The sequence below is a fragment of the Chanos chanos genome, chromosome 2 (genome assembly GCF_902362185.1).
Source record: "Chanos chanos chromosome 2, fChaCha1.1, whole genome shotgun sequence".
Taxonomy (NCBI): domain Eukaryota; kingdom Metazoa; phylum Chordata; class Actinopteri; order Gonorynchiformes; family Chanidae; genus Chanos; species Chanos chanos.
This window is the reverse complement of record NC_044496.1, coordinates 27185366-27211015: the sequence shown is the minus strand read 5'-3', so window position 1 is coordinate 27211015 and position 25650 is coordinate 27185366. Positions and strand designations below refer to the sequence as shown.

Genomic DNA, 25650 nt, shown 5'->3' with positions numbered 1-25650 from the left:
ACATGAAAAGACACAGAAGAACATAGTTACTTACCTTCTTTCTGGCTTTCCAGTGAGACTCCCCATGTGAGTAGGTTTTCTTCTCCCACTTAAGGAACACCATACCCCTCTCATGCAGTAATGTTCCACACACCTCCCTCATGAGCTGAGATACCTGGGACAGCTGGGAGAGGGACTGGCTGTCCAGGAATCCAGCAATGTGCTGCAAGAGCTCAAAAGGCAACCTGCTGAGGGGATCCAGGTTCCTAGCTCTCTTGTGTTCACTGCTAGTGGTTTTCACCCCCCTGCAGTAGCGATGGTGGAATTTCTGGTTGGAGGCTGAAAGTACCCAAGTCCTGGTTATAGGTGACGACAGCCCGATAGGTGGAGGGCCGAAAACGTCTTTGGCTGAAGGTACAGCCTAGGTAGGCCAGTGGACATCGCTGTTCAAACCAGCCGTGCAGGTTGGACTGTATATCCGCATGCACGTTTTGGAAGTGCAAAGGGTACTCGTCACGCCGAAATGTGTGACAGCACAGGTAGGTGAACGCTGAACTAGCTTTGTTGTGTCTCCTGGTCACGCACTCGGTCTGGACCTGTAGGTGAAGGCTGGGGACCTTGTCTACAACAACATCTGCTAATGATGCTGTGGCTTTGAATGGAGCAGAAGGAAAGTCATAGGTCTGAGTGCCAAAGTCGACATACAGCCCATCTGTTGCCACGGTTTCACAGATCTGGTGCCCTCTCCATTCCCTCTCCAGGGAACACAGCAGTGTTGCACTGACCTCATCTGACTTCGGGAGATCCTCAGTGGACACTCCCAAATCAAACGTATCCACACTTTGGTTGACTCTCTTTGCCCTTTGGGAGGGATCTTTCATATGGTTGCGTTTGGCCCTATAACTAGTGGGAACAGTATATGAACATAATGTTTGTACTTCGATGGGCTCTAGATTCCCATACACAAAGTCTTTCTCCTTTGGGGTGCAAGCAGCCAGCTGACCAAAATTAATCAGCATGCTACCGTGGTGCACCAGGTACATGTTGTATTCGGCGATGTTGGCCTCTTTGCGAAGTCGTTCCAGAACACCATCCTGCCAGGGAGCAAAGCCCGTTTTTGTGACATCCACCGAGTCAGAACTGCTAGAGCCCTGGTCACCCTGAGGATCCTCCTTGGGGTCATTGTTTTTCAATGATGATCTGTCTTCTTGCTCTCCATCTGGATTATCTTTGCTCTCCAAGTTTTTCACTGTTTGCTTGCATCCTCCCATCTCCTTCTTGAATATATCCTCCCACATGTTATAGCTCTCCAGACAAGCTACATCTTTGCTCTTAGCCAAAGCTTCTCTTTCCTCCTGGCTCAGCTCCTGCACCCCTGCCCAATCAGCACCCTCTCCTGGATTTTCACCTGTGGGTAATAAGGACTTAACTTTACAATCCAGCAGATCATCACCCCCTGAAGCCCCTCCAGACTCATGGTTGACAGGTCCCTCAGTCCGTTCAATCAACTCTGGGAACAGTGTTTTCATTTTAATGGAGCTGAAAAGACATTTTTGGTCCCTGAGGGCCATGGCTATATCCAACTGATCCATACAGTTGGGGTCTTTGACTGCACTCTGGCAGAAAGTGGTGTCAGTTTCAGCCACGGGCCAGCGGTTCCACTCTAGAGAGCAGCTGACCAGACTGGCTGGGCATACCTCCAGGTGTTGGGCGAGTCGGTACCGTGGCATGGAAAACGGGCAGCCGTAATGGGCATTGAGGCAGGGCACCTTCTCGTTGGGACATAGCAGCCGATGCTCATCCTCTTTGCAGAGGTGAAAGGTTGCACCGCAGTGCAAGCGACACGATATGACAACACATGAGACTGATATCTCCACAGCAGCTCTGCAGTGACGGTTGAAACACTTCTCACAGTGCTTGTGCAACTCAGTTGAAGACCTTCCATTTCTTCCCTTGAGATTAAATACAATGTTTTTTTACAACAAGGAGTTTATGATAGTGTCAGTTGTATAAATATGATGATACTCATCTACAAAACATGTGTCAATTGTTCCCTAATTTTTACTGCTATTTTTTTTGTTTGGATCACCAGAAATTACATAACTACAACTACAACTAAAGGGCTCAAAGAAATGTACAGAATATGCACACTCACCATGGTTACAGATAGTTTATGACAGGAAATCACACTCTTAAAAAAGAGAAAGAGAGAGAGTATGATTTTGATTGGTCTACAGCACATTTCAAGTACCACTGAATTTAAGCATTTTTTTTCACTGCATACATTCATTATAAACAAGCAAATACACTGTTCTCAGCGATTTGTTTCTTTCAATGTGTAAAATCTTGTTCATGTCAGGGAATTGCTTAGATAACCTATTTGACCTTCCAAATAAAAAGCTAACCACAAAACAAATGTAACTCACATGATCTGTGAATCAGAACATACTGTACGGAAATGAAGGCAGAAAAAAAACAACAACCTGTGCTACATAATGTGAGTATAAACATATGACATATAAAAGTGTCTGTCCAGTGCTCACTTACCTTCCTTTGCCCTGAGCTTATTTGTGTGAGTCTGTGTGTGTCTGAGCGTCTGTGTGAATGAATGGCTACTGTTTACTACTATAAATAGACAGAGGTTCCAGACAGGGCACAGTGAGTTAGCTCTTCAAAGACAAGGTCATGTTACACCAAAAAGAGTTACACCTTATTGTTTTGTTTGTTGTGTTAACTGAGTGTGAGACACGATTAAGATCCCTACCCCAGTGTGACCCGTGATCTGTGACCTGTGACCTGCTTTTTTTGCACGGAGGACAGAGGCAGTTTGTCTATTTGTCAGCGTGAGGTTTTGAGTTTATTTTACACTCACTAAACAACATAGTTATACAGGTTATACAGCCACTTGGTTACACAAAATAATCAAAATAGTAGGGAAAGAAGAATATTGGCAAAGTAGTCACATGTTTGAAGCAATGGTATTCAAGAAAATGAAAGACTGATTGGGAATTTTTTGTGTTTACTGAAATAAACATTCACAGGCTTTGTTTAGATGCCCGTCATACCAGTCGACCACCAGATGGTGGTAGCTATCCTTGGCCTCTCAGGAAGCGCAGCATTGTATACCCAAGAATTACCTTTAGCAACACCAGTGGCTGGTTCAGAGATGAGAGAGAGAGAGCAACAGAGAGAGGGAGAGGGAGAGAGCAACAGAGAGAGGGAGAGGGAGAGAGTGAGAGACAGAGAATCAAAAGTGAGTGCTTTAAACTAGTTACTCAGTACATAAATTCATTATAAAATCATTGTGTGATTACAGTGAAAGGCCAGATGTTTTTTGCTGTCACGTTGGGCTATTGCATTAATCTTGTGTTTTAAATTCTTTTGAAGTGGTGGCCTGTGATTTGATTGTGCTGTTTAGGGAGGTTTGAAGTGATTCCATGTAGTTTATAAATGAAGCCCCAAGTTTTGTTAGCAGTGATGAGTTCAGATTTCATTAAGAGTGTCCAGTGTAATCACAGACAAAACAACTGATATATATCGTTGCCAGCATTACATTATCATCAACTGATAATTAGGATGGTTGAAATGAACAATCCAAAACATTACTAGAACACTGTAAGGCAATAGTTCAGATGAATGCTTCTCTGCAACGAAGGACCAGCAGTTCCTAAATTACTGACTGCACTGAAATCTGCTCAAAGTTCCTGTCGCTTGCCTTCTCCTTTCTCATCAAATTTTAATAGACAGAAAAGAATGTGTCGAGACAAAGAAGGAGAGGGGGAAAAAATCAAGCTTGCAGATGTTTATGGTCACATAAATTTCACTCCTAGACAGCCACTCGGCGTCCAATCTTCTGCTTTCAATTTCAAAAAGTAATTAAAACCACCTTGCAATGATGTCTTCACTGCTATTACAACTTAATTAGGGTAGGGATTTTATAGGTACCCCCACCCCCCACCCCCCAGGGCAGGGGAACTTTGTCTAATTTCGCCACATTAATGGAGGAAGCAGTGAAGCGCAACAGAAATCTGGAAAATTGCAAATGAGGCATTAAAGTGAACCTGTTTTTACACTGAGACAGGGCACTGTTAGTGCAGAGGACTCCAGTGTGACTCCTGGGATCGCGCGAGTCAACTGTTCAGGTTCTCCAGCAGGTCGTGATGTCACATGGAAGAGAGAGACGCTTGCTCAGCTTGCTTTACTTGGCTTTCTGAAATTTACCATTCTGCAACTGATGGATCACTGACAAGATGGAACTTCTAACGCAAAAAAAGTAAAGTGAATGTTCACAAACACTGAGTAAACTATCACACGCTTAGTTACCTTGTTTTTGTTTATAAGGAAAGAAAATCTATGCACCGTGTCATTCTCATAAACCTGGATTTGACAAAAAGGCTCCCAATGTGCAACTGCATGTTGCAAAATCAACTGCTGCTTTTTTTTTTCCCCAAAAAGGATTTTATTGAATGACAAATGTGTAAGCAGTACACAATCCAGAACTTTCCCTCAAGGTTTACAAACTAGAATCACAAGGTGTGACAAAGATTAGCATCAAACTCCACCTGTTTTTTTCTTTTTTTCCCCCCATCTCTCAGCTCTGTCTGTCTTGGGGGAGTGCAAAGAGATGTGTGTTTGTTATCAGACACTGACAAAGAGGCTACAAAATGTCACCTCAGCCAAACACTGATGAAGATAATTTCCTGCATTACCAGTGCCAAGTGTTTGTGTGTGTGTGTGTGTGTGTGTGTGTGTGTGTGGTGTGTGTGTGTGTGTGTGTGTGTGTTGTGGGGGTGTGAGCAGGTGTGTGCATGTGCACTGCTATGGAGCTGACAGATAAGGGTCTGGATCCTGATAAGAATGCTGCACAGCGACTGGTCTCACGTGTTTCACCTTGATGGAAACAGTCTATGTAGAATGGCGCTGTCTTCGGCACTCTCCATGCCCCCAGCTTTACCCCCTGATTTTTCCCCTGTGTGGTGAAAAGGCAAATGCTTCCAGCAGTGTACCTGGTTAATCTCACTCCTTTCAATTGATTATTGTGTTTGTGAAGTTTGGCTTGAGGAATAGGTGGGTAATCTCCTTCCTTTTATGTCTCTAAGCTTCCTACAGAGCAATATGCCTTCCTCAGAAATCACATGACTAGATCTGATGCTTCTGCAATGTATGCTGTCTGTACTTCCAGTTATACAAACCTGTTTTGTGTGAACGTGTGTGGGTGTGTGTGAGTGAGTGAGTGGAGGTGAGTGAAGGGAGAGTAAGAGAGAAAAGAAGACATGACAATGGACAATGTATGCAAGTAAGTGCTCAATCACATTCAGCTGGAGAGAAATACAACTAATTGGAGTCCTAGGCTATTACATACTGCTGTCAAGAGTGAATATGCGGATGTAATCAAAGTCAAGGATGTCCATATGAGTGAAAATAAAACACTGTTTTGAGTGTACCATTGAAAAATGGAGTAAACCTGTCTCTGATCAAGGTGTGTCACCCTACGGTGACTAGGCTTCTGCGTTACTTTACTTTGGTTGTAAAGGAATAAATAATTCATCTGCAGGAGCAGAGGAAAGAAGACTTGTATCTAGAGATGCCAGGTGATCAGTGCTCTCAGACTAACAGCACTATAGAGACTTAGACTGTAGAACGTTTAGTGAAACACTTACTAAAGCCAGAAATGTGCTTCTGTATGCATCAGCTCTGATGGTGCTCCCCTTCAGTTCTTAGTTCACAGGCAGAGGACAAACTATCTATCTATCTATCTATCTATCTATCTATCTATCTATCTATCTATCTATCTATCTATCTATCTATCTATCTGTTTAAATCGACAGACATACAGGCAGGCAGACAAACAGACAGACAGACAGACAGACAGGCAGGCAGGCAGATAGATAGATAGATAGATAGATAGATAGATAGATAGATAGATAAATAGATAGATAGATAGATACATGCATATCACGTGTTCCATATTACTAGTATAGTTAAAATGTAAAGCCTGCTGAATCTTGACTTTCTGGTTTTGAATCAAAGAATCAGTAGACGTCTCCATTTGCATCCAAATGTAATACTGAAAAATGTCCAGTAGTGGGCAGAGTGATACTATGAGAGCATTCAGTGTCAGGCTATAGGGCTCAGTCAAGTGAACACTCCTTTTAATATCGTGAAAAATACTCCACATGACGCATTAACATTATGCTTGGAACAAAATAAATGATTTGGTAAGGCTGTCATTACCTCAGATTGATTTTTCCTCTCACCACCCTGGAACTGGCAGAAATGAACTAATTTGGAGTACTTTTTCTCTTATTCAGACACATATCTAGATTGCTAGCTTTAGCAATCACTCTATTGCCTATTCATCGCCATACATCTTTTTAAAGATTCATCCTTCAAGCTCCTTGACTGATCTTTTAGAGACCGAAGACAAGATTTTGCCCTGGTCTTTCATCATTGCAATACTCTCTTTGAGTTGTCCCATTGTCAACAGCATGGTATGTCTGCTGTAAATAAAGGCGTGCTCTCCTTTGGAGATATGGTGTGTGGACTGGCAGAGTTTAGCTAGAAGGCATCAGAGGGCCAGCCTGGCACCCAGATGGGTATCACTTCTGTTTATACGTGCAGTCACAGCATCTTTGGCCAGCCTCTCACAGGCAACATGGGATAAGGAATTGACTTTAGAGGGATCTCGCACTCTCTCTGTTTCTCTCTCTCTCTCTCTGTCCCTCTCCCTCTCTCTCTCCTTCTCACTTGTTGAAGGACTGAATGATGAATTTGGAAAGGATTCCTGCACAGATGACATACTTGCTTCACTTTCATAGGGGACAGCAGAGTGATAAGAGCGTTTTCTTAAAGAAAACCAACTGTCAGTCAGGACATCAGAGCCAAGAGAGCAAGAGAGAGAGAGAGAAAGAGAGAGAGAGGGAGAGAGAGAGAGAGAGAGGCACTGTTCTGGCAAAAAGGAAACAAATACAAACATGGGCACATGCATAATACGGTCTACGGCCTTTTAATTGTACACATAAGTATAGTCCCATACAGAGAGAGAGAGACAGAGACAGAGAGACAGAGAGAGAGAACCATGATATAGGCATAATCACCTACGTGTGCCATACTGCCACACAAGATGTCACACACACACACACACACACACACACACACACACACACACACACACACACACACACACACACACACACACACAAGATGTAAACATTCACATTCACTCAGAAGGAACAGTATCAGTAGTATGAACAGACAGGCCAAACCCTCAGACATATACAAACGTACAGATCAGACATATACAAACTTTCAAATTTTACACATACAAACATACAAACACAGGTAACGGTTTACAACCAGACAGAGAAACACAGATAGAGCATCACACAAGCACAATACACTTAACACATCAGTCACACGTGAACGTGGAATTAGAAGGTACAAGAACATATATTAACATACAGTTCACACATATGTATGTGGTGATCCACACAATCTGGCATGATTTTATGAGAGAAATATTTGTGCTACACTCTCTTGTGATTTTAAGTCATGCTTTTCAAGAGCTGTGATGTTTCTTACAATCTGTGTCAGGTACTTCAACATCTGAACCTCAAAGAATACCATTAACATAGTGTTTTTCTTTCCTTCTTCCTTCCTTTTTCTGCTCTACTGCTTCCCCTTTAAATCCCTTTCCCAGAGGGTATGTGGCAATCAAAGGTTTGGCATGTTGTAGACTTTTTGCTATCTTTTCATTTATTTCTTTATATATTCAGTTAGTTTGTTAGCTAGTTAGCTATTTAGTTATTTGGAATAAAAAGGCTTGTTAGTTTGGGGGGGGGGGGGAGCATTACAAGTCATTTTAAATTCTTCAAATATGCAACTGTAATATCAGCTCACATTAATAGAAAGGCATTTAAAATTAATGAATTTTTTTTTGCATTAAAAAAAAAATCTGTTATCCAAAGCCTTGAAACATCACACAGATGTCTTATTAACAGTTCTTGAGATCAAAGCACAATGAAAGACAGAAAGGTATAAACATAGATAACAAAGAGGGAATCATATCTTCTCTTTCTTCCCTGTTAATATTTCACAGAGACATACAGTATATGCATCATACTAAGCATGTGTGGGCATGTTTGTGTCTGTGTTAGTTTGTACGCTCATATTCAGGTTCACTGTTCATATGTCCTACAGGCCCCTGATGCTCCTCTGTACTGTTACTGTACCCCTGGGCACTTCGCTAATCACTATCACTTATACTTACCCTCTCTCTGACTCACCCAGTCACCTACTCATTTAATCACACCTACTCTGCTCTGCTCTCTTCTCTTCTCTTCTCTTCTCTTCTCTTCTCTTCTCTTCTCTTCTCTTCTCTTCTCTTCTCTTCTCTTCTCTTCTCTTCTCTTCTCTCCTTCCTATCAACTCATCTCCCCACCCTCTCAGTATCTCTCTCACTCTCTCTCTCTCTCCCTCTCTCTCTCTGTCCCTTGGGAGGTTTCCTATCCTCCACCCTCAGGTCTTGCTCAGCCACAGCTGCCCAAGGGGAACTGCCACTCTTATGCTCCATTAGGCTGTGTGTCTCCTCCCGATGAAGAAAAATGTATTCACAGTACAACTGGATACAGCAACAGCATCGGAAACTGTTTCGAAGAAACCCCTGTCTCCATCTTCCACAAAGCACCGTTGAGTCCAAGCTCCGGTTTACTCCAACCGACACAAAAGCAGAGGGGACAGAATGAGAGGGAAACGAGTGAATATGGAAGAGAGAGAGAGAGAGAGAGAGAGAGAGAGAGAGAGAAAGAAAGGCGGAGGCTGGATTGGATAACAGAGTTAATGAGAATGACTGGCTGGACTAAAGGTGACGACTGATGGAGGTTTTTGTCTTCCTTCAGTATTGGAGCCTGTGACAGGTTATAGAAGGGTCTCTCTCTACTGCTTACTGCCTTACCTGTAATACATTTATACACATAGACACACAACCACATAGTCTGGGCTCAGAGAGAAATTGACACATTTTCCTGTTCAAAATGACATTGTTTTCTCTTTCATTTGTTTTGCCTTATGTTTGCTTCTGTGCTAAAGCAGAATTGTGAATCTTAGTCTAAAACAGTTGTTGTTTGGCACAGTGTGCTGTATCACTTTATATCCAGAATCGATCACAGCTTTGTTCTAAAGGTATTCTTTTCTTTTCTTTTTTTCTCACTACTTCTAAGTCCCATTTAGCCCTTGAAACTAAACTGCACACACACTACAGTAATTTAAGTTAAATATGTGTGTGTGTGTGTGTGTGTGTGTGTGTGTATGTGTGTGTAATAATGATAACAGTGGGTAGCCTCTTCATTGAGTAATATCTTCATAGTTGTACAGCTGAAATGATCATTTTTTAATGTTTCTTTTTTTTAGATTTTACACTGAACCAATTTAATTAGCCTTAATTGTATTTGATGTACTACTGAAGCTTTTCAAACCTCAGTTTGTGTAATACATATACATAATGAAATAATATATGCTCTCCATTCAAGATTTTTAATAACCCCTTCATGTGCTCAGAACAAAACAAATAGTTTTGTGGGAACATTTTAAATAAAATCCTAATTACAGATTCACACTTCCACACAAGAGATTTTTTAACAATGTACACTGAGTTCCAACAGCTAACCAAGCTTACAGTTCAGTAACTCTAAACAATAAGGAACAAATTCATTCAAGGACAAACTGCGGTTTAAGAGTTGTGTTCTGCTGGGCAGGGCAGCTTGTTGCAGTGGAGTGTGTCACTGGGTTGGGGTGATGTAAATGTGACAGTAAGGAGGAGAGTCAGTGTGTTGCCTGGTGGGTGGAGAAGGATAGGAGTCTTCTCCTATGGGAGAGATGGTGCTGTTTACCCACTGTCAGACAGCACAGGGCCCTCCACAGTCCAAATGGGACAAATCAGACAGCAGACATTCTGCTTACTGCTGCACTATCGATTACCAATGGAACCCCACAATCTGTCTCTCCCTCTATCTCTCTCTCCCTGTACCTCACACACACACACACACACACACACACACACACACACATGCGAACACACACCCTATGCCAGCTCTTCTCTTCCATCACAAACACTCTCTCATTGTCTCTTTGTCCCCCTTCCCCTTTACTCAGTTTCACTCAATCCCTATGCATGTGTGCTAAAGCAAATGCACACCCGAACCAGAGACACTATATCAAGAAAATTTCAATGACTTGAAAAACATCTTGTCTAAACAACGTTTTTATGTCTGATTGCTGCTCTTCACATAAGCATGAATATGTTTCCAGTGCAATTTTCAGTATGTTTTTTTTTTTCCCTGTGGACTACATAACCCGTCTGATGTAATCAATGACAGCGTCAAACAGACAAACATCCCCAAACTCTGCCCTTTCTCCGACCACACTGAGAAAATTTTTAGCAACATTGTTAGATCAATGAGTAAAAGAAAAAAAATATGTCTGAATTTTTGAGAAATCTCAGGAATAACTCAAATATCAGAACAAGTTTCCTTTCCACACATTGCGACTAAAAGATGCAACCCTGTGAAACTATGAGTCATGAAACCAATTAGTTTGTCGAGTTTTTTTTTTTTTCAATAAGATTCATTAAGCAGTGATTTAAAAGCCTCTGAGCCCAGTGTTTTCGCCCAATGTCATTGAGTAATGGTTGAACTGATCAGCTAACTCATCTCGTTGTGGGGAGATGCAGTCTGGAATAGGTAATGCAGACAGAGGAGATTCAGGCAGCTGCATGCAGTACGTTTAAGAAGATGGGTTCGCCAGTTCTGGAGTCTTGAGTCCTCTCAGGGTTTGCTAGGGTAAGTACTGTAGCCAAAGGGAGATTTTTTTTTAACCTTTTTGCCTCAGGCATGCTCACCACAAGTCATAAACTGGGGACTCCGTAAAGCTACTTTATGATGATGTTAAAAAAAGAAGTAGAAAAAAAAAACTACAAATTGAGCTGAATTTTAAGTACACCAAACGTCTGATAATCTCAGTTCTAGGCATGCTCATTAGATACATTTGGGGTGCTTTGGTGCTAAACCCTAAGATGTCCAATGGCATAAACTCCTTGAAGATGTGGATACAGAACAAACTGACCTGAAACTGAAGCAGGAGTGTTCAAACTTAACACAGCTCAGGGAGACTGAACACAGTTTTTTTTTTTGTCTTTGCTCTTTGCTTTTTTTTGTCAAGTAAAGATGGGTGCTGACTGGTTGGACAAGCTCCAGGATTGAAACTGGACATCTGGTCCAAACGGGGACATCAGAACTCCCATTCCCCAGCATTCCTGTCAAATTCTATTCCATCCACTGCCACTGAGAAGTCCATGGCAATTATTATCGTTCCTTTAAATAGCCCATTGACGCACACTCTGTTCTTTAGCTAAACTGAATTAATATTCTGCCATTTGAGACAACAAACAAAGTCTGTTTTTCCTGACATATCAGTCTTCATTGCTAAATAAGCAGAACACTGAACAAAGTTCATCCACAGTAGGAAGGACAGTATCTTCCAAATGAAGAATAAAAAAGTTTACTTGTTTTTCCCACTGGTGGCATGGCCCAAAACCTGTTTATGGGCCCTGTATTGGAGGTGCGGGTGTGGAGAGGGTGGAGAGGATTCAGAGGGCTGTTTATTGAAGTCCTGCTCCCGTCCGTCTCTCATTAATTTGATTCATGGACTCAATAAGCTGCGTGCAGGCAGCAGGTGTGCGTGACAGTGTGAGAGCAGAGGGCACACACATCAATCACTTTCCAGCAGACGGGTATGAGTGCAGCCACACGCGCGCACACACACACACACACACACTCACATGTACGCGTTCAAACACACACACACACACACACACACGCACACACTAAAACACATGCAGAGCTTTGTCCTGAAGGGACAGTGGGTCAAATACTTGATCAAATGAGGTTAAAACAGTGGCAAGAACACTTGCCAATTTCTGAAAAGACTTCTTGTCTTTATCTCTCTGCCTGATATAAAAATTCTGCTTCATCTTTATCTGTGCTGATTAGATTCATTTTGGGTTTTTTTTACATTAAAATTACATATTTAAAAACTCCTCAGAAGTGGTTTAAAGAAAAAAGTATTAATTTAACCACTATCATTTGTGGTTGTGGTCTTGTGAGTATTTTAAGTTCAACTCTCTCCCTCATTGTGTTTGGTTGAGAGCCTTTTTATTTACATATACTGTGTCAACTGAGAAATTATCATTCTCTGAAAAACACTTTCCATTACAACACTGCAAAGATTTTCAAATCCTCAATAATTAACAATGCAACATCTTTTAGCCTGCTGTCAATGTGTAGATCTGCTGTTAAAATACTTATGTGAATATAAAATACTATGTAAAACATTAATAACTGAAATGTGATTTTAAATGCTTGTTAATCTTTCATATCCAAAGGTCACCCACTCAGAGGTAAACCAGCCATGATAAAGCATTAATAATCACAGTTCATCATTCGGTCCTTTCATAACCACATAAAGATTCTGATATGCTCCTGTAGAGGCAATGTCTTTAGGATGGAAAAAAACAAAAAGTTTCTTGTTGTTGATCTGTTTTCTTAACTTTTAATTGAGATGTTATCTGTTTTTAATCTATTTATTTGCCATTTCTTCTGAGATAAATTCTCCTAAACAGTAAAATTTGGCCAAACTTTTAAGTGGTTGAAGTTCTATTCTCAGCTTTTGTACTCTGCTCCAGTTTTTGTTCTGTAGGAGAATACACTTTTTCAGAGATGCATTTTACATACATGTTCCATGTTCCTGTTTCCTGAGTGGTACTCAGTGCTACTGAGTTAATGTACTATAGTATTTTGACAAGGCTATGAACAATATATTCTTGGAACGATATTGAATTTAAATGGTCTGTTCTGTGAAATCAGCCTCTATTTGGTAACTGAATGTATGGCTCTTCCTTCATAGAGCATTCACCTTAAGATTCCTATTCCATTTTTCTCCATTCATTTTCACAGGTTTCAACCTACATCACCAGTGACTGGATTACTCTGAACGTTTAAATGCTTTCTCCTTTAACCAGGCATCCAATATTTCCCTCCTCATCTCCAGCCACCTCTGTTTGAAACCATCCTGTGTAACGTTGCCCAGTGTAATAATGACTTGGTCAGTGCAGTGACGGATGGTACCTTATTCCCAGCATAAATACATTCACTGCACCATTAGAAAGGCCATAGGGTTGAGGACGTTTATTGAAAACGAACAGCCCTGCCAGCCTCCCACCACAGGTCTTACTGATGTGTACTGGTAAACATGGGTCTGCAATGGAAATCAAAGAAACACTCCCAGTGGAGTCACACACAGCCACATACAGAGAGAGAAATAGAGAGAGAAAGAGAGAGAGAAAATGGTCTGAGTGACTCTCTGACCATTATCATCATTGTGTGTGGCACTGGGGGTCAGTCTTCCCAACATACATGCATTTACACCATTACGTGGAACATTTTTATGTATGAAGTGAAAGGTGGGGGTGGAGGGTGTTTGTGAAGACTAAGAGAAATGGAGGGGAATTGGACTTCATGGACTGGTTATTTGTTCGACAAGCTTCCACCGCTTTTGCGTTTCCTTGGAAACCTCGGGTGTGCCGATGAGTGTGGCAGTTAACTAATGAAGGTAGACAAATGCAATTATGAAATGTATACTTATGGATTAGACTTCAAACCCTGCTATTATTGATGTCTCTGACATATAATGGAAGTTGTACCGCCAATCAAAATTGGCACATAATCCATCTCCAGATAGTAACTGTGACCAAAGATGAAGAATGAAGATTTATTAATAGAGTCATAGTTTAATATTTCTCATACGAATGTCAAATGATCTCTGTTCACTTCACACATATATAGTGGCTCATCTTATGCAAATGAAATTCATAAATTAATTAAATTGTGAAAAAAAACCCTCTTTGATTAAAAAACGAACAGGCAGTGCTAAGGCTTTCATAAGTATTCTTTTTATAGGGAGAGATGTGATTTTTTTTTTTTTTTTTTTAAATATTAATGTCACGTTTGAACTAAAATAACTGAACTTGTGGTCTAACTCTGAAAGAGAGCCTTACATATCAAATATAGTCAGATGAAACACTACTTTTTTCTGTCTTGATTTAGTAAAAAGGAAAAAAAAAAAAAGCAGTTCCATATCATGTCCTTGGACATGTTCAATAGGGCAAACAACAGCAGACGAAAATCCCAAAAGTTTGCAGACGAGTTGGCCAATGCTTTATACATATGAAGAATTCCAAAATAATAACAAGGGTAACAACAAAACTAGATTGGCTATATTGAATTAGAAATTTTTGAAAGATTAAGATATAAAAATACAAGAAATATCACTATTAAGATTAAGACAGTTTCTTTCTCTAGAAAGATAATAATAATAACAAAAAGAAATAAAAATCTCAAGATTTTAAGATCTGATGTCTTCACAATGACTATGACCTTTTGTCCTCGAATGTATCTTTATTCTTTACCCATGGTGTGAGCAGGTATGGGGTAGGTGCACTTAGCTGTTGCAGACAGCAGGGCACTATGGTGTAGCATAACAGACAGCTGAAACCTGGCTTTTCTTCAGCACCACGGTCAGCTCTACCTCTACCTGTGCCTGCTACCCATCTGCCCTCAGATGCCTCAGACACTGAGCTCAACGGACATGGGCTACGGTGCTCAGTAGCTCAGGGGCTCCTCAGCCCCTCCCCCTGAGCTGTGAGTCTCAGGCTGCCTGCCCACTGAGGAACATCTCCTCCATCATCTATCCTCTCAGAGGTGCAGCAGGGGGGGGTGATCAACCAAGTGATAACAGAGCTTTTATGATCTGATCCACCAGTAAATGAGACAAGGACCAAACCCCCAGTATCCCACTGGGATTTTTTTTTTTTAGTTATCTCTTCTGAAGTTGGCAGTTGATGAGCTCTCAACTAAAAAGGGCTGAGAAATAAATGAAGTAATCCCTGGATAGATAGAGGGATGGATGACAAAGTTCATGCAGAGGGCATGACTTTCCTACCTGAATGATTCCCAGCATGCCCCCCTCCCCAAAAAGGGGGGAAAAAACACAATAACACACCAAAAGGCATGACCATTACGACAGAGCACAAATTCCTACAAAACCACCCGTGAATGGAAAAGGAATGTGAAAATTAAGGTGGTGAAAAGAGCACTTTTCACCATCTGCACTGCTCTGGTTACTTTATCATTACCATTATACTGCAGTGCTACGGTCACTTTATCATTATCATTTATCATTATGCCTTTTCATTATATTGTTGTTTCAGTATCACATTTTTTGCCATTACCACCTTACTGTTACTATTTACAATTGCTATTATTATCACTGTTCTGCACTTGGTCACTTTACTACATTTTTTTGCACCATCTGCCATAGCACTATAACTCTTACTTAGTCACATGACTCTCCTTAGTCCCTTATAAGTATTCTACTTATTATGTACTTATTTATTGCTTAGTATTTATATCTGGAAGTGATTCTGCAGGAGTGAGTGGGAAGTAAGCATTCCATTGTACTTGTTACACATGGAAATAAAGAATCTTGAATTTTGAATCTTAAACCTTGTGCATTCACAAGCTCATTATCAGTGGGCCTAAAATGCCTTGATTCTGATAAAAAAAAAAAAAAAAAAAAATTCTTTGCTGTGTGCAGACACAGAGATTTCTCTCCTATGATTACACAATCTTCACAAGTCAAGGATCAGTCAGTTTATCCAAAAAGAAACAACTGACAGAAAGTGCTTTGAAATCATAATTAATTTGAGACCATAACTGGACTAACTCAGTGTCCAGACTTTCCAGTCCATTTGCAAATGATGCAAACCAGAAAAAGAAGCATGCTAATGATACCTAGTTTCAAGTCATTTAATCACTCTTCTCAGCTTACTATCACCCCCCAGCCCCCACCCCTGTTCACAGGGAATACACAGGAAACTAAAGTAAGTGTGTAAGAGGCTGTCTTCCGCCACAAATGCCTCATCCTTCATCCTGGAGAGTGTAACATAAATGTCTGTTTGGCCATTATGGTTATTGATGGCTTTGATGGGGGAAGGTCATTATATTGTACATGCTGTGGGGAGCATATGCTCTTTCTGTGCTCTTGAAAGTACAGTTGGGCTTTTGGAGGACTCCCTGGAGGACAGAAGTCTGAGTCTAGACTTTTATATGTGTACCACATCCTGTCCAGTCAATCCAGAATGAAGCACGGCACTACAGGGTAATGCGCTCTGCTCATTTGTGACTCCTGCGGTCTGAAGGCTGAGGGCTGCCTTTAGTGTCAGACAGAGGAGAGATTACAGATGAGAGGTTACAGATGAGAGATGTCTGAACATTCTCCTTGACTGACCTGTACAAGGAGGCAACGTTACTGGACAGTGAGTGCAGAAGAGGCCTCTCCACTGGGAATTGATCCAAACAGAGAGATGGAGGACTGGGCACAAGTTTCCACCCATGACATTTGGTCATGACATTTGTCTATCGCTCTGTGTTTGGACTTGAAAGAAAAAGAAGTCAGTCATTGCCAGTGTCAATTAAGTTTTGTGAATGAAAAAAAGAGAAACAAACAAGCTGCAAGGGAAAAAAGGAGAGAGAGTAGTGACAAATAACGTACAGTGCTTACAGTGAAATACACCCTCCCAAACTTACACTCACACACGCCCACCCACACACAAACAAACACACAAACAGACACACAGACACACACACACACACGCAAAGATGCAGACTTAGACCCATACTGGTTTGACTGTTTTCCCATTTCTATGCTAGTCTTGTCTGAGCACATAAATCTAGTCATTGACTTTCAAAGCCAATGAATGGAATTCCACTCCTGAGTTCAGAAAACCAAACACATTTAAAGATCTGTGTAGCACGCTTTCACATACAGCTCACCTGAGATGTTGTGTCTTGGTATATGATATGAACTTTTGAAACAGTTTTTTTTTTCTTTTTTATGAAAGTGTCAGAGGTGGATTAAGGAGTATTCATTAGTGTAGTAATCACCTGCACTATGAAGTCCAGACTTTCTCACAGTTTCCTTTCATTTTGATCTGTATATTCTAATATGTTCATTCCAGTGAATAAATAAGAGACATAAATTACTTTGGTGTGATCATTTGTCAGCAGTCCACAGAGCTAGTAGCTAAACATGTAGAGCAACAAACAAAAAGCACAAATCACACCCAGTGGCCCTTCCAGTAGTATGTTTAGCTGCAAAGAATTTTTAGCAAAGGTTTTGTTACTGTTTTTGTCCTCTGGTTGAATTGTAGGGTCAAGTCAGTCTCAAATGTTTCCACATTCCCATTCTCAGAGCTCTGTTCTCTGGAGAACACTGGAAAGACGCACAGGGGTAGAACATGCTGGAGAACACTGGAAAAACGCACGGGGGTAGAACACGCTGGAGAACACTGGAAAGACGCATGGGGGTAGAACACGCTGGAGAACACTGGAAAGACACACAGGGGTAGAACACGCTGGAGAACACTGCAAAGACACACAGGGGTAGAACACGCTGGAGAACACTGGAAAGACGCACAGGGGTAGAGCACGCTGGAGAACACTGCAAAGACGCACAGGGGTAGAGCACGCTGGAGAACACTGGAGAGACACACGGGTAGAGCACGCTGGAGAACACTGGAAAGACGCACGGGGGTAGAACACGCTGGAGAACACTGGAAAGACGCACAGTGGTAGAGCACGCTGGAGAACACTGGAAAGACACACAGGGGTAGAACACGCTGGAGAACACTGGAAAGACGCACAGGGGTAGAGCACGCTGGAGAACACTGGAAAGACACACAGGGGTAGAACACGCTGGAGAACACTGGAAAGACACACAGGGGTAGAACACGCTGGAGAACACTGGAAAGACGCACAGGGGTAGAGCACGCTGGAGAACACTGGAAAGACACACAGGGGTAGAACACGCTGGAGAACACTGCAAAGACGCACGGGGGTAGAACACGCTGGAGAACACTGGAAAGACACACAGGGGTAGAACACGCTGGAGAACACTGCAAAGACACACAGGGGTAGAACACGCTGGAGAACACTGGAAAGACGCACAGGGGTAGAGCACGCTGGAGAACACTGCAAAGACGCACAGGGGTAGAGCACGCTGGAGAACACTGGAGAGACACACGGGTAGAGCACGCTGGAGAACACTGGAAAGACGCACGGGGGTAGAACACGCTGGAGAACACTGGAAAGACGCACAGTGGTAGAGCACGCTGGAGAACACTGGAAAGACACACAGGGGTAGAGCACGCTGGAGAACACTGGAAAGACGCACAGGGGTAGAACACGCTGGAGAACACTGGAAAGACGCACAGGGGTAGAACACGCTGACATGGGATTGGAAACCAGCCCCTCCCTCACAGCACCCCTCTGTATTGATTAGTGACACACAGCTGTGTCTGCAGCCCTGTGGATGCTTCTGTGCTCCTCAGTGGGTGGTTTGTTAGTCCTTCATTATTGGCAATATTTCAACAAGTAGTGGTTTATTTGCTTTGCAGTGTTTTTATCAAAAAATACCTACCATTCCAACCACCAGTCCATAATAATAATAATAATAATAATAATAATAATAATAATAATAATAATAATACCACTATTACTATTACTGCTACTACTACTGGTTATAATAATAATAATAATAATAATAATAATAATAATAATGCTTTATGAGGACTTTGGTTAGGATCTTTGATTTATGACCCCCTGTAGAAGGCAACCTGAGACCATTTCATTTTTCTGTTTCATAGGAAAATATTTACCTTGTTTTTAACATTGCCATTGCCTCTTTCCACCTCTAAAAATGAAATTGTGAAAGAAAAAAAAAAGTAGGTCCTGATAAGACCTTGAACAGACCTTGGGTCTAGTTTAAAAAATCTATCTTGATGTCCATAGTGTGGTAACTGATTTCTTATGAATTTGACTCCAGTTTTGAGACCACATAAAGATCTTGGATGTTTGGGTCCAAGGCTTTTGGTTTCTCAGCGTCTCTTTGGTAACAGGGTTGTTTGAGGACACTGATGTTCCTCACAGTTACTTTTGATAGACATCGTTAACTAATTAATTTTGACTTTTGTTTACCACCTACTGGGCTAAAGCAGGGGCGCTCTCTTCTCTTTTCTAACTGCCTTAGCCCCTGTCTTCACTGCATCTGGGTCACCTTGTGAACATATCCCGTCAGCTCGACATAAACTGAATATGACTTGAAGTTTCCTTTGGCTAACAGCTGGGCTTCATGCCTGAATAACCACTGATGTCCAAGAGTCAAAGTTCCTTTGGAAAAAAAAAAAAAACAGCCCCTGACAAAAGGTTGTCTCTCAACAGCTGAAAAAATATCATTGCTTAAAATATTTATGGCTCCAGGTAGCAAATACAAATGAGAAACCGTTTTATTTTTATTTTTAGGAGTGCAATGTTAGCATATGATTGTGACAGGAGAAAGTCAGCAGTCGCTGTGAATCTGTATGACAAAGAGCTTTTGGGTGACTATTGCATGCTGGGTAAAATTTTGATGTTTGCCATATTGCCAGCTTTGATCTCCTCTGCGGTCTCAATTTCCTTTTATGCACACGTCTTAATTCCATAAATTATTTTTTTCATATGTATTACTCCACAGTGTTCCCGATACACAGCCAACGTGACACCGCTCCCCTGAGCTGAATGAATTATTGCCTCTGTTTCCCTCAGATTTCAAACCAAGGGCATCTGATCCGTCTGATTAAACAAAAAAAAAAAAAAAACAGTTGAAAAGAGAATTTGCATACCATGGCTGCAGATTCATATGTGTACTTGTTGTTTGACATTTAATTCAAATGCGTACATAAAAGAGCCGTGCTTTTGCACTTTTCTTATCATAACTGCCCTGATATACTCTCATTTTTAATCGTTCATATTCTGTGCAATAAGGAGCATGATACTTGTTAGACAGAACAGTGAAATATTAGTGAGTTATTTGTTTCTTCATCCATCATTAATTAATAAAGAGAGCTCTGTTAAATCCAAATAGATTTGTAGCTGAAATAATAATGTAATAACTTTTGGGGGGTGGGGGAAACAGCAGGATTATTCCGGAGGTGGGAACCGAGCACTTAGACAGGATGAATAGCCTCGGCTAATGCTGCCTGGATTTTCATTTGTGAAACGAGAAATTTCAATCTATTTTAGAACAGGCCATGCTATATTTGCCTAAGGGGAAAAAATGTTCAGAACTGTTGGTTCTGATATCGCATACTTAGGTCAATAACCCAGTTAGCCAATACAAGTGTAAAACACTACCTCAGGCATGCTTTCATATGAGCATTGATGGTAGAATTTTCCAGAGCACTCAACCATCATTGACATGCTTAAGCGTTGAGTGTGAGGTAAAGTGTTTGCAATCACAAATGCCATTATCTCAATGAGAATAATCGCTCTAACAAACAGAAGACGAAAGACAATTTTTAATCAGGGATTTCCAATAGTTTGTCCTTCGTGATAACACAGAGGACCTGCGAGGATAGGAGAATGAAGTCAATACAATCGTTCTGGTTCAGGTGCCACCAATCAAGCTCTTGTTTTCACACTTGCTGCTGCAAGTAGAAATTCAAACTCTGAAGGCTAAAATCTCAGTATCCTCTGTACACACATCTCATGGGCCTGCTATATTTTCTCTTTTCCGTTTTCTTCTTTTTTTTAACTGTGACAAAAGCTTTTAACTGACACCGTGTTAGTGGCTGACATTTGCTTTAAAGAAAAATAGTGTGAGAGAGCGTGAGAGAGACAGAGAGGGAGAGAGAGAGAGAGAGAGAAAGAGAGAGAGAGAGAGAGAGAGAGAGAGAGAGAGAGAGAGAGAGAGAGAGACTTGTATGTTCAAATGATTTGGAAGCCAGAGCAAGACTTTGTCACTTGGATTAAGTTCAGAATGCCATTACTTTAACATCCGCGTGGTGTTACTTCACTCGGAGTGCTAATGGCTCCGTATTGACTTTTCCTTCCGCTTCAGCTAGCAGCACACCAATTTTCCACTGTGTTTCCAGAGATGCAGTGCATCTGAAAGTCACACAGGAAAAAAGCCCTGCTATAATTATATGTGTTAGAGCCGCCCAAAAAACCTGAGGAGGAAATGACACTCCGGTGTTTAATAGCCAATGCAGAGGAGAAGAGATCAAAGAGAAAAAAAATTGTGGATTTTTATGTCGTAAACACACAACCAACCCCAGACCCTCAGTGCCACTTGGCTAGTTCACCTACTGTTACTGTAGTAGTGGTCAAAATGTTGTCTGGAAAGAGTATCATTTACCAGTCCACAGGTTATAACATGATCTGAGGCAAAAATCGAAACGATAATTCAATATGAAAAATAGACCGAAATTACACAGACTGAATTAACTGAAATAAACAAAGAAGGTACCTGTTCACTTTAAGAACAAACTAAATGGCAAGACTCCGCCTGTCAGTATTTTGACAGGACACACAAAAACATGATGTATAACAAAAGTCGATTTATAATACACAGCAGTGGGGAGGTGAATAATGCTAAAAAGTCTTCATTAACATATTTTACTTTCAAAGTAACAGCAATGAATCTGCTTGATTTTGTAAGCTGTGTTGTATGCTATAGCCGAATCTTTGCTGGCTGTTACATTAGACTGGAATAGCTTTACATTTACAAATTGCAAATTTGCTTTTAAAAGACAATCATGCCCGCACCTCAGAAGGTAGTGTTTAAATGAGAGGAAAAGTCTCTGTTTAATTTTGGGTCACTGGAATACAAATGTGTCTGACAGGTTCCTTTCACAGCGGCTGGCCTACAAACACTTTGCTCTACTCTGAAAACGACACGGCAATTTCAAGCTACATTAAACTGCAATGACTAGGAGAGAGAGAGAGAGAGAGAGAGAGAGAGAGAGAGAGAGAACTGACAACATTGCTCTTGTGACTGAGTCCTGTTTAGTGGAGGTTTGGCTGGTCTCCATAAAAGACATGGGTGTTTTATTTACTTATTTATTTATATTTATATTTCTGTGTTTTTCAGTATTCCTAATTCCTTTTGCTGGGATTGGAATGAGGAAAGAGATAGGTCGTTCCTGCCGGAGCAGAGCCACAGGGAGTCTTCGCGGGTTTAAAGCAACCCCTCTCTCTGAGGCCACGCCTCTGAAGGGGATTTCACCTCCACCTCCTTTGCTGCTGCTTAGTCAGAATCGCCATAATGTGATTGAAAGCTTGGACAGCAAACACAGATAATTATCTATAAAGTTCTATCTATCTATCTATCTATCTATCTATCTATCTATCTATCTATCTATCTATCTATCTATCTATCTATCTATCTATCTATCTAATTTATTTATTCCTGCCTTTAAGTTGTTGGCCTGTAGTGAGGAATTCACAAGAATTTACAATAAATAAATTGAAGATATTACCTTCAAGTCATATTCAGTTATTTTGATGCTCCTGAAATAAAATCACACACACACACATGCACGCGTACGCGCGCAAACACACACACACACACACACATACTCCCACATGCGTGCGCACACAAACACACACACAAACACACACACACACACACACACACACATAGACACACATACATACATGCCCAGTGTTTGTGCGAAACACACTGTGGAATAATATGATATTTTGTACTTATGAGTTAAGAAGTGTTTGTGTGTGTGTGTGTTTGTATGTGTGTGTGTGTGTGTGTGTGTGTGTGTTTGTGTGTGTATGACAGAGACAGAGAGACAGAGAAAGAGAAAGACAGAGAGAGACAATTTAATGGAGGGTTTTGGGCTCACACACACACATTTATCTGGAAAACCTGCTCCACAGTTGCTTTCACAGTATCTGTGCTACTGTAGCCCAACACCCCCATGTTCTTTGGTTCTACATGCGTGAATCTGAGGTGTCATTTAAAGGCAATCTCAAAATCTCTCTGGTTAACTGTGACAATTCAACCCTCCTCTCTGTTGCTTACATAACTTCCACTTTCACCCCACTCCACTGCACAGAGCTGTTTCATTTTCACTGTCTCTGTTTTACACATATAGTTCTATGTACAGATTTGTGAAAATTTCAGGTAGAAAAAGTACCAGTTTGATAAGAGGGGCCAGGTGGTAAGTAACAACATACATGTAGATGTGTATGTTATTGGGAAATTTATACTTTCACTAAATATCAACAGTATTTAACTTTAACTTCACTCTCTATCTGTAAGAGAATTATGTAATTTTTTATCCAATACATTTCCACCGATAACTGTCCCTGTCCTTGGTATACACTCCATGCAAGATGAGCTTATTACAGTTTATCGCAAGTAAGGGAAATATGTGCCTTCAAGGACTCACCATGAAATCTGTATCCACACCACATGAAATTTACTGCTTTAGTTAGATGGGTAGAGAACGCATTCAGCTAGTCAGATAGAGAAAAAATTGGGAATATAAATTTTCTTGTAATGACCAATTATATGTTGTCTTCTTTTCACAGTTTAACAAACTTGTGTTTATTTATTAGATTAGGTGGCTAAGTTAGTGAACCTAGACAGAAGGCTAAGACATCAAACCCATGACATTAATTATCTAATAAATTAATTATCTTAATTTAATGTTAATCACTAACACTTTCAGCACTTTTGTCGTATGGCAAATGGCAAACTCTTTTGAATTATCTGTGTGTGTGTGTGTGTGTGTGTATGTGTCAGCCTGTTACAAAAGGACCTATTTTATTGTTTTGTCAGAGATACTTTTCTTTGCTTGTAATTTCAATACAGTGCCATTTCCTGAAATTAAGTATGGGTTAACTGTGTTCCCCATACTGCATGTTAAACGCTACTACTTTGTGTAAAATAGGTCTCAAAACTGACAAATTTGTCATAGTTCCAGGATTTTTATCGCCCACACCACACCCAGGCCAGCTTACTCAACAGAAGTATTCAGTTAGGTGGCATACCTTGTGGTTTAGCGGTGGACTTTAATCCTCTGTGAATTTCTGTGAATTCCATTTGTTGTGAAAATGCAGCTTGTGCAGTCCCTGCTGCGTTTGCTCTGCTCATCACTTCTCTGTGGACTCCCGGTGGCACATTTGCATTTTCACATTCAGCGGAGGTGAAGGATCATCAGGGATGAAACATTTAGATTTACTTAATCAGTAACCCTATCGACCTGTAGACTAAGACAACCCTAAATCCAGCTCAAATGAAAATGCAGCATTTGTGAATTCAGTCACAGGAGAGATCCGTGGCCACAGCAGTTACAGATACTTAGACTTTGCTGGGTGACATTGTACATGACCCTGCTTTCCTGTCAGAGCTGTTTGATTGTGTGGAGCATCAAAAGATTTGTATTATCATGCAATTAATAGATGGTCTTGGAACATTCATTTAATTTCTGCTTTGGCCAACAAATCGATTCCCAGAGGGAGGATGAAAATTCAGCTGACCCTGTCCCTTTGGACACTGCCCGTTGCTCAATGTTTTTCTTTTTTGTTCTGGTTGTTGTTGTTGTTTTAGTAGTTTGCATGTGTGAAGGTGCAAATGTAAAGTATCAAACACTGTTGTTCTCAAAATTTTCTCTTTAAAATTAGTGTGACATTTTCCAAACATGAACAGATTTACTTTCTTTGGTGGTCACTTTGATGAACTGCTGAAAATCTTCTTTTCATTTCTTTCTTTCTTTCTTTCTTTCTTTCTTTCTTTCTTTCTTTCTTTCTTTCTTTCTTTCTTTCTTTCTTTCTTTTTAAGCAGAGGTTGGCCCTCTCTGTCATATTAAAGCCATAACTCGTTGAGATGGTGCCGGTATCTGCAATAATGGAATTAGATTTGCTTTGGATTACTCTTAAAGTCCTTCTGTGTTAACAGAGGAAATTGATTTGTAAAATGACATTATGGAGAGAAGAATTGATTTATTTACTCTCTGCTACAAGAACCCATGTGAGCACAAGCCACCAAACTATGTTCATATTTATATTTAACATGACTATTGATTGAGACGTCACTGCGCTGCATCTCATTAGAGTCCACCGTACAATAAAACACGCGCTTGCATTGGCTCATTAAGATATGCCTCTGGCAGCATGTCTGAATGCTATCAGGAGAAAGAATTTGTATCGATTCAGGCTGTATAATTGGTTCAGGCTTTCATACAGGAAACGATGTGCAATGTTTGATTTAAGTAGTCGTGGCTACTTAGGGCGGGTGGGGGGTGGGGGGTGGGAAGGCATCGATAAACTGATTGTCAAAGCAGCCACAGTGGCTGGCCGAATTGGCCAAAGTGTTTCTGTCGGCCCTAATGAGATGTCATTTGTATTGATACATCTCCGAAAGCAATATGTGATACTGATCAATCACATTGATTGGAGGTAAAAATAAGATGAGGTAAATAAAACAGTGGAATGGTGTTTTGCACTTTCAGAAGTGCAAAGCGTGAAACAGCGTGAACCAGCAACAGGAGACAGAAGCCTCTGACAAAAACTACTTGTATTTCTGAGAGTTAATTAGTTTTTATCTTTGCTGTTTGTTGGGGAGCTGTTCACATTTGAAATTCATGTAGATAATTATACTACAACCTAAAAAAAAAAACTGAATAAAGGCAATTATAAAATGCAAATGCTTTCAAGAAGACTAAGT

The 25650-nt window shown here is 40.8% G+C and overlaps 1 protein-coding gene across 1 annotated transcript in view; it reads right to left on the bottom strand.

The window, feature by feature from the left end:
• Positions 1-25650, bottom strand: part of LOC115804707 (F-box only protein 40) — a 38682-nt gene that overhangs the window by 1477 nt on the left and 11555 nt on the right. Inside the window, 2 exon segments of the mRNA XM_030765214.1 lie at positions 35-277; positions 279-1931. Of these exon segments, the coding sequence (XP_030621074.1) occupies positions 35-277; positions 279-1931 (1896 nt within the window).